Source organism: Orcinus orca, chromosome 2 (genome assembly GCF_937001465.1).
Source record: "Orcinus orca chromosome 2, mOrcOrc1.1, whole genome shotgun sequence".
NCBI classification, from domain to species: domain Eukaryota; kingdom Metazoa; phylum Chordata; class Mammalia; order Artiodactyla; family Delphinidae; genus Orcinus; species Orcinus orca.
In genome coordinates this window covers 82629142-82644223 of record NC_064560.1, presented here as the reverse complement: position 1 = coordinate 82644223, position 15082 = coordinate 82629142, and the positions used below count along the sequence as shown (strand labels likewise).

At 50.8% G+C, this 15082-nt stretch overlaps 2 protein-coding genes across 4 annotated transcripts in view; both read right to left on the bottom strand.

Moving 5' to 3' along the window:
- UBE2Q2 (ubiquitin conjugating enzyme E2 Q2) overlaps positions 1-15082 on the bottom strand; it is a 369008-nt gene that overhangs the window by 53326 nt on the left and 300600 nt on the right. The window lies entirely within an intron of this gene.
- TMEM266 (transmembrane protein 266) overlaps positions 1-15082 on the bottom strand; it is a 144161-nt gene that overhangs the window by 67651 nt on the left and 61428 nt on the right. For all 3 annotated transcript variants that reach the window (XM_004276351.3, XM_049706610.1, XM_049706609.1), the window contains one exon: positions 1763-1917. In XM_004276351.3, coding sequence (XP_004276399.1) covers positions 1763-1917 — 155 coding nt within the window. The remainder of the gene's footprint in view (positions 1-1762; positions 1918-15082) is intronic.

The following is a 15082-nucleotide window of genomic DNA, read 5'->3' as shown; positions in this document are numbered from 1 at the left end:
CGAGCCTCAGAAGGCAAGTCCTGCCACACTGTGGATTCTTTCCGTCCTGGGTCACATGAATACGAGTGGGAACCGGGAGGCTGAGGCCTGTGTGACTCTGAAGAGACCTCCAGATGATTCTGGAAGCATAAAATCTCTCCCCATTATTTCTCAAATGAATTCCTGTGCCTTTTTTTATGGTTTGCTTTAGAAGAGCAATAAATCTCTGATTGTGCATTTTATGGAATTTAAGATGCCTTTTATGAGCTGCTAGTGGATCTCCCACCAAAATCAATCTCCTGGACGCTTAGTTTTAAGCAAAATTCCAGTGTCGGCCGTGTTCTCAGTTCTACTCAATGCCTGAGCGGCCAGGAGCCCCAAGTATAACCCAGGAAAGAATGACTCTGTTACGGTCAGACCTCATAAAAAGCAGACATACCAATGAGTAGGAGGGAAAGTATACAACATGGTTTAATTGAAGACAGGTTGACTGTAAAATCGGTGCTAGTCACTTTCTGCTGGAAGATACTTTGATTGGAACCAAGGGGCCACCAGCTGTACAAAAGCCAACGAGGCTTATCAGACAAAAGCAGTTCTGCACTCCCCGCCGTCCTCTCTCAGAGAGCGGGGAAGGCTAATAGGACTTGGAACCCTGAAGAGGACGAACCCTGAATACAGACTCCAGTAAAGGGTCTGGGGGCATTGGAGAATACAAGTCTAAGATGACTGAATGGGTCCGGGGGTGGGCCAGATCTACAGTCCTGGACGTTGGCCAATGGCAGGAAAGGAAATCTCTCGGGTGGCGGGGGGGTCAACAATTTCATTTCTTTTTTTCATTTGCACTTGAATGAGCCGTCTTCTGACTGGGGGACCTCTGGGGAGCCAGGAGCTCTACCAGAAACCACTCACTCAGCCAAAGCCAAGAGTCAAGACCCTTGGCCCCCTGCTGGTGCCCCAAACAGGGGTCTACAGGGTGGGAGGCAGGAAGAGGGCCCTCCACTCTGACAGACGTGCTCCCAAGGGACACTTGGAAGGACAGAAGAGGTGGCGGACAAGCTATCTGCTGCCATGTGCGTCAGGCTCCCGTGAACATGAAACTAGGACGAACACCCAGAGGACCAGGTTGGGAAAGAAAACGGGCCTGATGGCTTGAAGTCCCAGCTCTAATACCTCTCAACTAGGAAAAGTCTAACTTCTCCCAAGCTTAATTCCCAAATCCATAAAAAGGGATAATACCAGTCTTGCCTGTCTCACAGGGTTGCTGCTAGGGTCAAATACATGGAGAAGTGCTTTCAAAATGATCACGTTATAGATAAATAACGCTGCCAACTTACAGATGGATAAAAATACAAGGAATCATAGCGTCATTGTGGCTGCTGTCATTATTAGTTACTACAAGGTGAGACGCCTCCACACATGGGAACTCTCTTTAAGCTACAGCAAATCCCAACCTGGAAAATTCCAAACGGGAACAATAAAAAAAATGGTGCACACAGGGGTCCCCAACATTTTGGATCTCATCAGTTTCTGATCACGGAATGCTGGGGAAGGGGAGTGAAGAGGCCACATTGGGCGGAGCGGGGCAAAGCGATGCTGGGGGTGGCAGGGAGAGAAGCTGCCAGATGCTTTCCTCCCAGTGGTCATACCCATGAGCCATGGGGCCAGGGGTGGGCAGTGCCGTCAGGCTGGGGGCAGATCACACTGCTAGTTGGGGACCCCTGATGAATGCACATGGAATATTGACATCATATGTATTTACATATGTATCTCTCTTGCTACTCACACTGGAGAAGCTTTATATCTATTAGAAGTTCCAGAGTCAGGAGAATCACCACCAATATTACACAGGCTACCAGGAAACTGTTGACACTTGCACTGAGCAAAAATACCTGCCACACGGCTGCTCTCTTCCCACAGCACGGCTTCAGCCAGGTAGACCTGCGGGGACAAAAGTGGGGGAGGAGGCACTGAGAGGGGGTGACGTCCCCACCACAGCCCTGCTCTCAATACCTCCCCGGCTCTGTGCTTCCTGATGAAACACAGCTTTCTTCAAGGGGCCACTAGAATGATGAAGACCGGAAACATCTCATTAAGAGATGGAGCTCGGTATGCAGGCTGACCCGGGCAGCTCACAGCATCTCCCTGTGCTTCAGTCTCCTCATCTTTAAAATGGGTACAAAACCACATCTCATAGGCTTCTTGTAAAGATGGAAGACCACAAAGGTTAGTGGAGAGCCTGGCTATGTGGTAAGTGCTGCATGAATTATTATTATTACACTTATTATATTATACTTCCGCATAGGTCTCAGAACCTAGCACAGGCTCTGCATTTAGGATACCCTCAGCCCACCTCTAATAAATGCTCAATGAATTCGTAAGTGAATTTTCTGTTTTTTCAGCTATACAAGGAAAGATTTGAACTGATCCCTGTTTCTCAAAGTAGATTGTAAGGAACGCTAGTTCCACAGAAAGTTAATGATTGTTACTCAATAAAAAGTTACTAGGGTTGGATAAGTTTTAGAAAATTTGGGTCAAAGTTAAGTGGATAGGGCTTCCCTGGTGGCTCAGTGGTTAAGAATCTGCCTGCCAATGTAAGGCACACAGGTTCGAGTCCTGGGCCGGGAAGATCCCACATGCCACGGAGCAACTAAGCCCATGTGCCACAACTACTGAGCGTGCGCTCTAGGGCCCGTGAGCCGCAACTACTGAGCCCGCGAGCCACAACTACTGAAGCCCATGCGCCTAGAGCCCATGCTCCACAACAAGAGAAGCCACCTCAATGAGAAACCCGTGCACCACAATGAAGAGTAGCCCCCACTCGCCACAACTAGAGAAAGCCCGCGCACTGGAACGAAGACCCAGTGCAGGCAAAAATAAATAAAAAATTTAAAAAATTATTAAAAAAAAAGTTAAGTGGATATTTTTCTCTGCAGGACCTTGTAGTGCCATTAATATGCTATCATGCATCACTGTGCTCCAAAAGGGATTACAGTATCAGTTTTTCCCAAACTCACTGGCCCACGCACCCTTTTGTCATGTAGCACCTGGAGGGACTAGTGTTCTATGGACCGTCTTTTGGGAAACCTTTGACTAGATGATCGTGAACGTTCACACATAGACATGAGGCCACCAACAATGAAATCTTTCCTGAGTAGGTTTGGAAGTGGAGAGAAGGCACAGAATCTCAGAGCTGGTGGGCCCCTTAGGGCATGTGATCCACTCCCTTCAGGAACACAAGATCCTGGTGGAAAGGGGGTGCCTCTAAGGGGGCATGGGGATGGTGAAGTCAGACCTCACTGCCTTGGTGGGTTGTTTAGAAGCTGGACCCGCCCGCCTGCCTTGATGAGGAAGAATTAGGTGCCCTAGAACAGCAGAGACAGCACTGGCTGGGGAGTCCTCACTGCTGGCTTGGCCTTCAGGCTCCCGGGACCATGTCAAAGGCGCTCCGGACGTCAGCCTCCCCATCTGTCAAACTCCTTAGCCTCCAGGGTTATTGACAGTTAAATGAGAAAATGTATCTGACCTGTAAAGCACCAAGTAGTTGATGGTGATGGTGATGATGATGATAAATTATCTGATGGCCCAAAGATTCGGCCGTCACCCACTGTCCTTCCTGTCCAGAGGGAGCAACTGGCTGGAGCCTGCTGCAAAGCGGCCGGTACCCATCCCTGAAGATCGCGAGGGTGTCTCTGGAAAGGGGAGCTCTGCCTTGAGGTGCTCCCTTCTCCTCGAAGGAATAATGTAGGTGCTTCAGGGAGATTTCTTCCCCACGGTCCATCAAGGGAAAGCTTGAAGGAGGCCCCAGCTGTTGGAAAGTGGGACAAAGCTCATGGCTCTTCAAGGAAATTTGGCTTTCAGGTGATGGGGGAAGAGGAGGGAGGCATTTCTGGACAAGCAGAAGATGATTGATGGGACACCCTCGCCCATGGCCAAGAGCATGGGGCGAGAAGCGAGGAGAGCTGCCAGGCAGAAGAGAGGGTTCTTACTGAGGACAAGCAGAAGACAGGGGGACAAAGGTGAGCGGAGGCCAGACGAAGGCCATCGATGAAGGCCTGCTTCACGCGCTGCAGATGGGTTTCAAAGTCCCCCGTGGAACCACTTCTCTCCACCTTCCTGCAGGTTCACGAGGGCCACCCAAAAGCAACAGGCTACAGGGTAAACCCCAAACTGATACCATGTGGAGCTCTAGGGTTACCAGAGAAAATACGGGACAAGCAGTTATATTTCAGGTAAACAATCTCTCAATGATCTTCTAGTATAAGTATGTCCCAAATGTTGTATAGGATATACTTACACTAAAAAATTTATTCATTGTTTATCTGAAACTCAAATTTAAATGGGTGTCCTCTATTCTTATTTGCTAAACTGACAGCCCTAAATTCAGAGCAGAGGGGTCTTGAGGGGGCCTGGTGAGGGTGGCTGGGATTTGGTCAGAGGAGTGCATGGGATCCCTGGGATACAGATTAGAAGACAGTGTCAGGAAAGGAAAGGCCACGTGAAGGACACCTGTGGAAGGGCTGAGCGTGTCTGTCCAGGAGGCCAGGAAAGAAGGACCAGAGTGGTCAGGGACAGCCGCGCCCTACCTGGCACAGAGAATCCTGGAGGCTCCACCCACAGGTGCTATCAGCTGTGTATGCTTTTGCCTATGAAAGACCCTTTGAATTGTAAGGTACCTTTGGCCATCATTACTTGGCTGACCTCCTCTCCTCCTGATACATCCCGAGAGTGTCACCCCTCCTTCTCCCACAGTGTGACATCCCCGCCCCCTTCCGCTGGCCCTATTTTAATCTTTCGCACCTCTCACCCCAGTTCTCGCCCAGCCTCCAGCTGCCTCGGCACTCCCTCTGGAAGTTTCCTGCGGCCTCCTACCCTCCTGCCCTCCTCCCCGGTTCCCAAAGGAGACCCGGCTTCAATTCCACATCCTCTCTAAAACCCAGTCCAATCGTCTGTGGCCCCTACACTGATGCCATTTCACTGTCACCTGAAATCTGAGGCAAGCACCCTCCGCAGTGATAAATGAAAAGGGCAGGTGCCAAAGCCGTCTGCCTGGGCTGGCGCCATGCTGAGCAACCAGAGGAAGACTCGCCTGCACGTCCAGCGTGAGAAGCGGGGCACCTGATCTCACCTGTGCCTTGTGCACCCCAGAAGCGTGGGGTGCATCCCTCAGAGACCGGGCCTTCTACCCTGAGAGGAAGGTCCCACGGGGAGAAAGGGATGAAACAAACCATTTGTTTCTTCAAGTGGCAGGCTTTCCCTCTAAAAAGGAGACTCCACACTTGACCTGCCTCTCCATGGGAACGAAAAGTCATTTTATGTTGCGGCTTCAAATGTTAAGATGTTGCTTTTGGGACTTCCCTGGCGGCCCAGTGGCTAAGACTTCACGCTCCCAATATAGGGGGCACGGGTTCGATCCCTGGTTGGGGAACTAAGATCCCGCGTGCTGCAAGGTGCAGCCAGAAAAAAGAAGAAAAGATGTTGCTTTTCCTTTTCTTGTTTGATCAGAAAAACTTCCTAAGCAGACCCAGGTTTGGTTATTGGGAAGCGGTCGGTGCAAAGTGGGGACCTGTAGTCCAAAGCTGGCAATGCGAGCCTTGCCCTGGCACCACGGCACTCCTCGGCCTCGGGAAGCAGCCAGGGAGGGGCCAGGAAGGTGGCAGGACTCAGAAACCAGGCAGGGAGGGGAAGGTCTGGAAGTCAAGTGATCGCCAGACACCCCATGTGCTAGTCAGGCACTGTGCTCAACACAGGCCACGGCTCTAGGGCAGTTGACATTCCAGTGGGTGAGAGTCAAACAATAAACATAACGAATTAGGAAACGAGATGGTGTCCTACAAGGTGGTAGGTACTGTGGGACGAAAGGGGGGCATGAAGGGTGACATTTTAAACTAGGTGGTCAGGGTAGGCCTCACCCGGAAGGGCTTCCCCTTCAGGGCTGGGGGCAGCTGACCTAACCCCACCCCGAGCAGGTGTTGCAGGTGTTCCCACAGCCCACGGGGCAACCAACCAACGCAGTTCCCAAAAAAGCCCAAGGCAGCTGCAAAGTGGAGCCCATGCTCACTGCCCTGGTCCTGTGCTTCCGCTCCCGCACCAGCCCAGTGGTTCCCCCCACCTCTGCTCTGCCTTCCACTACAAGCCCCTCAACCATGCCCGTCTGGGGGTGACTTCCTGAAACCCCCTTTGTGCACAAGTTCAAGGGGTGCTATTTGCACACACTCTATGTGAACCCCAGGACAATACACACAGGGGAGGACTCAACTGAAGCAGATGGAGGGAGACCACCCATCCAAGAAAGGATGGTGTCCAGGGATACAGTAGCGGCTGAGGAGTGGCGGCAGGGGGGCTGCAATCTGTTTCCAGGTCAGTGGTTCTCAACCCTGGCTGAGGACCACTAAGAGAGCTTTTAAAAATCCCAGTGCCTGGGCCATACACCAGACCACGCAGACCACACACTATGGGGTGGGACCCAGGCCTTAGCATGTTTTGATCTCCTTAGGTGATTCCAATGTGCAGCTGAGATTGAGAACCACTGTCCTTGGTCCTTGATGCTCAGTGGGCTCTGTAGACCAGCAGCATCAGCATCACGTGGGACCTTGTTGGAAATGCGGACTCTTGGGCCTTCCCATACCCACTGAAAAGTGTCTGCATCTCAGTGAGATCCTGGGTGATTTAGGTGACAACCACTGCTTTGGATTTAACAAGAGGTAACGGGTAGCTCAGGAGGTGGGCAGGGCATGGCAAAGGGAGTCTGGGTGCAGGAGAGATGAGGCAGTGAAGGCAAGCAGGTCCCCAGCCAGCCCTTGGGGCCGAGGTGCAGGACCCAACACTGAGGGAAGGGGGAAGCAGGTAGGCCCCCTGGGGAGCAGAAGGTAGCGCTGAGACTGAGTGTATGTGTTTGGGGGCATCGAGGGCTTCTTAGCCCAGACCTGAGGCTGAAGCCGGAGCCCAAGCAGGCTCTGGGCTTCCAGCTCCTTGAAGAGCAGGACCACGGACCCCAAGACTCCAGAAAAGAGGCTGGGATGAAGCAGAAGACTTTCTGGCTGCCCCAGTGTTTGGAAATCCCAGCTACTAATAAAATTTCCTCTGAAATTCAAATGACTCAGATATTCCTAGGAGACTGGGTTTTAGTAGAAAAATAGAATCTTTCCAGCTTCACAATATCCCTGAGTGATTAAATAATGACTCAAGGAGTTTAATGGGTCAAAAGGGAAATCAGCATTGACTCTTTAATTAGAAAAGATACCTTCCTCCATCTCTTGAGCGTTCAGCCCATCAAAGCCCTAGAGCTGGTTCTCAGGGTGGTGTTATCCCCAGGATCACCACCAGAGGGCAGGCGTCTCTCAATTTCCTATCGGTGCAGTGGCAGCGAGGGGACACCTCCAGGAGGCCGGCTTCGGCTGCCAAAGTCTGTAAATACCAACCAGATGGCATCTCCTGGCAGGCAGGTGACTGTTCTACTGTGTGGGTGCACCAGTCACTCCTGCGGCCTCAGAGAAACCCTGGAGAGGGAGGAGAGGCCGAGTACCCTTACTTCTTCTGCTTTCTATACTTAGGTGTCTTCATAAAAGTTTGAGAGGATAACTTTTAGAATATTAAAATGAACTCTGGCAAGTTTCTGATGAATCCTTTATATGAGGTCAAGCCACGAGAGTGGCCCAGAAGGAAGCGGCTCCAGGTCACTGCTCCATCAGGCAGCATTCCCAAGCCTGGCACTGAAACAGCCCCGTTCTGAAAGGTAGAGCAGAATTGCTCTGTGCAGTGCCAGGATGGCAGGGGCTATGTTTGCTCCTGGGGGGGTCTGGCTTCTCCCACCCTGGCAATCCACAGTGTGGCTGCCAGGCTGGCGTGGCTGGGAGGATGCACGATGGGGGGAAGGGGCGGTGGCGAGGTATGGGGATTGTGGAGACCCCCAAGTTGCCTGCAAAGTCCACAGGCAGGGGACAGTCATGATGTCCCTGGAGGAGGCGGAAGATCACAGAAGAGCTTATTTCCCAGTAGGTGGCCAGACCAGATGGCCTGCCAGTCCTACTCAGTGGAGATTTCCATCCATTAAGTCCCCAAAGAAAGGGCGTGTAGTTGAAGCCTTAATGAAGTCTGGGGTGCTGAGCCTCCCCAACCTGCCTCAACTATGACCTTGGGAGGCACTGCTAGATCAGAGCCTCAGAACCCTTCTGTGTTGCAGAGCTCTCCAGGGCGTGAAAACCGTGGCCCCATACCTGAACAGTGCACAAAACCACAACACTGTGCATAACATTCCAAGGGGTGCACGGACCCCTTGATTCTCACTGATAGGTCTTCTAAGGACACCTGGGATCCGAGTTCAAACCCCAGGACTGGGCAGTTGAGACCCGTCCAGGCCCTGAGATGCTCCAATTCTGTGACGCTAAACACCTGCCGCCTGGAGCCACAGACTTGGTGGTGTTTTTGTCAGAACATCCTATGGCCCCACTGGATTTTTCTTTACTGTATTTTTTCCCAAGGATTAAAATACTGTCAGAGAAAGCCACGAAGCTGACTTAAATCCAACTTCTGGCACTGACCTGGGTTTTATTTTTATTGATTTAGCAAACACTTATAAGGCACTTACTATGTGCGTATGCTATTCCGAGCACTTTACAAATGTTAACTCATCTAGTAGTTTTAAAAGACAATTCCTTCTATTTTTTTCTCTGTTGACAAACAATGGGGAAAGCCAGACTCTTCCAACCGTCTAGGTTTGGGTGGTAACTGTAGCCCCACCACTGCCTGAACACTGAGTGCGATCTTTGATCCCCAGTTTCCTAAGCTCCCAAATGGGAATAAGTACTATCTTACTGCAGGATTGTTGTTCTAAAATATTAAAAATAACATATATAAAGCCCATAACATAACGCTTACTGCACGGCTACCATTCATATCTACTATGATGATTTAGGCCTGTGAGCATTAGAAAAGGGATTAATCATCTAAATATGGGCAGTTCCAACATCCATTCCATTCTGTACATAGTCATTACATGCCCACTAAGTGCCAGGCACTCTACTGGGCGCTAAGCACAGGAGAGTGCTCAGGGCCTTCATCCGCATGGAGCCTGCAGCCTTATAAGTGAATTCAGACTATGCAATGAGCTCTTTGCCCCAGACTACCCTGAAAAGCTAAACACATAAAGGGAGAGGAAAAGGCAGGAGAGGGAAATGAGCTCACATGTGCAGAACTTCTTCAGAGAGACAAATATCCACCCATGAGAACCATCAACCCAACACCCACAGGGACACCCTTGTACTCCTTTCTCACTCTCGCAGGGAGAACCAGAAGAGCAGGAAAAGCACTGTCAAGCATCCCCTTTGTTCCTGTACCCAATTCCAAGAGGCAAGCCACAGCAGCACAAAACACCCAGAAATGAGAGCACACAACACACTGCAGTCACGAGGACTCTCAGGTTGGAGGTCAGAGGTGACTCTCCCAGCCCTTGGGGGAACTGAAGAAATTGAAGTTCCCATACGAGCAGCTTCCGTTCTGCAATCAGAGCTAAAGGTTAGCCCCACTGCCTTGGGGCGGAGGGAGGGAGGAGGGCTGTGTGCAGCTGGGGTCACGGGAGTCTGACATGTTCCTGTTCCAGAATCTCAGATTTCTTGCACCCTGGGAAATGCAAGCGCTGAGAAAGACAGCAGGGTGTGGTGGCAAGAGCCCAGCCCAGGAGCTGTCACCCCGCTTGGCGAGCCAGCAACCCCCCTCTGGGAACACAATGGCTAATACGCACCATCGACTGGCTGCCCCTACTTGGGGGAACCCAGGGCATTGCCCACACATCTCTGAAGGGCTTCCATGGGGTTCAAGCCTACTCAGGGGAGGGAGTGGGGCCCTGCTGGACCAAGGGGCCACAAGACCCTCTCCCACCTCGAGTCCTCAATTCTGGGAAGTGGCCAGAAGCTTGAGAGTCTCCTTCACGCTATGCTTTGTGGGCAGGGCTGCCCGAATGAGGTCAGCTTCCTACCCTGGTGGGAACCAGTGGGCTACGGCTTTCAGGCACACCCCACGCCCACTTCTCTGTCCAGCTCTCCCTGGTTCTGAGATGTGGCTTGGCACATCCCGGGATGGCCAGCTCCCTCTTCTTCTCTTTGGCTAAAGTTCAGATCTCAAGGGCCTCCGCAGATGACTGGAGACCCGCAGATCCCATAAAGTCAGCTCACTTTCCTTGGGCGACCTGGCCTTGGCTTCAAGTCCCCCACCCCATTCCATGCAGCGCTCACGCACCCACGCGAAGGTGGTCAGAGGTGCTCTGCTGCCACCTAGTGCTCTCCAGAGGCTGTACACCCTGCCCTGTGAGTAGGTGGGGACAAGAGGTTTACTTCGCTGAGAAATAATGTTATCTGTGAACTTACTGCCTTCTTAATCAATATAAAATCTTTGCAGTTCTTGGACTACAGGAAATAGGCTCACCTGTGCTTACCAGAAAATACTTTTTGATCTGAATCAAACCTTTATTTCCTGTTTGGGACATCAAGAACCCTCATGGAAGCCTAAGCCTACAAAAAATATAGAGTCGTGGGTCACAGGGTCAGCTCGGGTCCAGGGACAGCTGGTGTGCCAGAGGAAGAGGCAGAGTTTTATTAGAGACAAATCTGCTTGGCATCAAGCAAATGCAATAAGGAAGCTCTTTTTAACTTGTTTTCTTCCTTGAGGGAAAAATGAATCAAAGACTTCACAAGCCACGTGATGCAGAACTTCTGGACTTTGCACTTGCAAGGTCATGGCAGGGATGGAAATGCCTTTTAACCCTAAACCCCCAAAACCCTTCCCTTCTTCTAAAAGGATGCTAAGATTGTACTAAGTGAAGTGGGCATGTTCTGAGGCAAATCTGATTTATTTCTTTTAGGATGACTTTGTGGAGGGGGTGTGGAATTAGCAGGGATGCTCAAAGGTGGGCCAGCCAAAGACCATGGCCTTGAGTTGTGGGGAGTGAGAAGCCTGGTCCCTTCCTGTGGTTCTTCCTGGATGCCACACAGGTCTAGAGCCAGCCCCCAACTCTCCCCAAATGGAAGTGGCCTTCCGCTTCTCTTCTAATCCTTATCTTAACCCAGCCTCACTCGCTCAAGTCATTCCTTCATTTAATCAACACCCCTCATGTTCCAGGCTCAAAGGATCTGATCTCTGCCCTGAGGGAGCACTTGGTCCAGTACCAGAGATAGACTTGAGAACAGAGTAGAGCTCAGTGTCACAAGTGCTGAGATAGAAGAAGGTCAAGGGCTATGGGTGCACCAAGGTGAGGCTCTGGCCTGGGTGGGGTGGGAGACAGAAGACTTTCCGGAGGGGGTGGTCCTTGGGCTGGACAGTATGGGAAAAGAGAAGGGAATTGGGGGTTATGGCTCAGGGGGTACCTCCCCTCCTCTCTCTTTGCCTCCAGCCTTTGTTTGCTGGCATATCTAAAATTATTTCAGTCCTTATTTAAAGATGTTGCTATATTGGACCCTGTCATCTTTTCCTAGCCTGACATCTCAAAACCATTAGGTTTTCTTTCTCTGATTGTTAAGTTCCAGCAGAAATGTGCCATTGGCATCATCTCCAAGCAATAACGTCCCTTTCTGTCTACCCAGCCTTCCTCCAAGCTTCTCCCATCTGGGAGTCTGGCCCTGACCAACCAGGTCAGACCTCTTAGAACCCTAAAATGTAAATAATTACAAAAGGCTGAATATCTTTCATTTCTTACTTTGTTTTTATATTTTGACAAAGACTATCCTACCTACTCTTCCATGACCCTCTCTGCACCCTCTTTCCACTAAAAAGATGGGTAGCACTATCTCTCGATGTAGCCCACAGAGTCTCCTCTATAAAAGGGGGTGATGACCCTTGCCTTCGCCGCCTTCCTCACACATATATTGTCACCATCATTTTTCCTATCGGCTGTGAGCTTCCCGAGGGTGGAGGTTCTGCGCTTCTCCGAATTTTCTGTCTGCTGTGGCCTCTTGTCTAGCCCAGACCCTGCAAACCAACCAGGCCTTCAATGTAGTGTAGCTGGTTGAGAAAGAGTAGAACTCCCAGTGTGTGCCATGAGTCAGCCTCCTGCAAACCCAGTGTCCCTCTTCCAAAGGTGGACAGTTGGTTCACTGAGAAGCAGTTCTGTGTCTCACTTTCCCACTGTTGAATGGGGTGATGTCCAAAGGCAACCAGGCAGAAGGGGCTCTGGTTACATGGAAACACAAAGCGTTGTCCCCTGGGAGAGTGGACACAATTCAAACTGTATCTGAGCGAAATAATCGAGCCAACCAAGTTACTGAAGAAACAGTCTGAGAAGGCAGACATGCTTCTAGATCTTTTCCAAGTCGAACACTGACTAGAAAGGAAAAAGGGAAGCTCTAATTCTGGATCAAAAGCTACGAATGGAGGCTTGGCTTTCTTAGAGACTGTGGTGTATTGTGGGCAATTCTCCAATATCCATCCCACCCTTGACCCACGGGGTAACAGCAGTGTGTTTTGGGAAATGACACAGTTCAAGGGTGGCCCTGACTGGGCTGTGGATTCCCATACCCCTTACCATGTGACCCAATTCTAGCCAATGGGACATGAGGAGAGAGCAACTAAAGGATTCTGGGAACGTTCTTTGCTGCTCTTAAAAGAGAATGATGGGTAGCCATTCTCTGTTGCCAGACATGTATGAAGGATGTGGCCAGATTACCAAGGGCAGCCCTCTCAAAAAATAAGGGGAACCTTACAGCATCAGGATGAAGCTAACACTGTTGACAGCAGAGTGGACAGATAGAAGGAATCTGGTCCTTGTTGCTACTGTTGAGGGTCTGGACCAACCTCAAAGCTGCCCTAGCTCTGGGCTCCATGGGCCATGAGCTGATGAAAACCCTCATTGTTTGAGTCTGAGATAGGCTTCCTGTGGTATGCAGTCCAAAGCACCTGGCTGATAGGGTTACCAATCCTTTGTGAGAAGGATGATGCAGTGAAGAGATATTAGGGCAGTAGAAAGGTACAGGACTTGGAGATGACAGAACATGAGGACGAAGGAGAAGGAATTAAGCTGGTCTCTCAGGGTACCGATGTAGTGGGGCGTTGTGGCTGGCTCAGCTGGGGCTCAGAAGTGCTCAAGAACTTCCTCTGTTCCCCTTCCCCCTCCTCTGTCTGTTCACATCTGCAGACATTCATGGAGATCTGTGTTTTACCACTATTGAAGGAGGAGGAGCATGGCTGGGGGGAAGATGCAAGGAGGGAAAGGATGATGATGATGATGATGATGATGATGATGGTGATGGTGTAGCTGGCATGATGTGCCAGTGCAGCCCCTTGGATTGAACCAGAGACCTAGGTGTAGAGAAGTGAAGGCCAGAAGCAAATAGGACCAGAGCAGTGGCCATAAGCAGAGACAGTTCTGGGTTCACTGATAGCTTGGTACAGAGTCTGGGGGGAGGGGAGGCTTTTCTTGCCCATCTTGCATGGGCATCCTGTGGCCTTGTGGTTTCTGAAAGGCCCTGAACTGGGCACTAGTGTTCCCACAGTGGACACTGTCAGTGTCAGTGGCTTCATGGGCAGGGAACATGGACAAGAGGGAGCCAGAGCAGGGGAGGAAGAAGGATGCAAGTTCCAGTGGTGACTATGCCTGACCGACTGGCTTCATGAATCTTTGGTGTCTTGGAAGCCACTGGCTCCTGTTGAGGCAGGAAGGAGGCTGAGGGTCATTGGAAATGAGCCAACATGCACATGTGACTCCCTCTGGCAATGGGTTGGGGAGGTCAGCCAGGTAAGTCTAGATCCACTGACTGGGGCCAGACAGAATATGTTTTGGGAAAAGACAGTTCAGTCTGGGGCCTTGTTGGGTTTGAGATGGCCAGAAGTCCTGGTTGGGCAGATAATGGTTCCTCAGGCTGGATTTAAGTGCTGTCACCAAAAAGGCTATTTTTAGCAATGACTTGGGTGGAGACAAGAACATTTGCTCAATATTTGCTCAAATATGCAGCCAACTCAGAGGTAGAAGAACAGATAATTCCACAGACACTTGTTAGGATTCTAGGTGTGTCTGGGATCCTGTGGAGATGTCCAGGAAGTAGTTGGATGTGAGCCAGCAGTTTGAGAGAGAGAGAGAGAGAGAGAGAGAGAGAGAAAGAGAGAGCAGCTGTGCTAGAGACTCAGCTTTGAAAGTTACAAGCTGAAGAATGTGAATTTTGGTTATGTGGGTGGATGCAATTACCCAGTGGGTAGAATTAGTAGAGCTAAACTGGCCAAAGACAGAAAACGAAGAACCCCAACATCTAAGGACAAAGCAGAGAAAGAACAAGTTTTAAAAGGCCTAGAATGGATAGCCAGAGGGGTAGGAAGAAAATCCAGAAAGTGTGACAGAGCAGAGGACACACAAGACTGTGTTTCAAGGGCGGGGAGTGGATGACGTTTTCAAATGCTGGACAGAGGACAGTGTAAGGACCCTAGCAACACGGAGGCCGTTGATGACCTTGAGGAGAGCAGTTTCCACGGTGTGGATGGGGCTAAAGCTGGACTGCAGCAGGCTGAGGAATGAATGGGAGAGAGCAAAGGGGGCATGGCTAGTGCAGATGAGGCTTTTAAGAAGTCTGGCTGCAAAGAGGAAGAGAGAGATAGTGGCAGCTAATGGGGGCGTGGAGTCAAGGGGGGATGTGAGAGACCTGAGTGTGTGATGAGTCAGTGTGAGGATGCAACTGATGCAGCACAGTTCATGAGAAGGTGTGAGGGGAGGGGAATCAGAACTCAGAGGTGAGGTTGGCCCTAGAAGGGAGGAAGCGAGGGACTGAGGGGTGGGGTGAAGCTCATTTGTGACTGCTTCTACTTTCTTAGGGAAGGAGGAGAGGAGGTCATCTGCTGGAGGCAAGAGAAGGCTTGGGGGAAATGGAAACAATCTGAAATGGCCGCCTGGGGACCAGGAGTGAAAGCTAACCAGGACCACAGAGAACTGTCAGGCAAAACTGAGAAGCAAGTTGAGACTGGAGGCCTTGAGTCTGGGAGGTGCTTTTATAGACTGAATGTTTGTGTCCTCCCCCCCCACCCCCCAATTCGTATGTTGAAGCCCTAAGCACTGCACCCACCCCACCCTGACGTGATGGTATTTGGAGGTGGGGCTTCTGGGAGGTAATTAGGTTTAGATGAGGTCAGGGTGGGG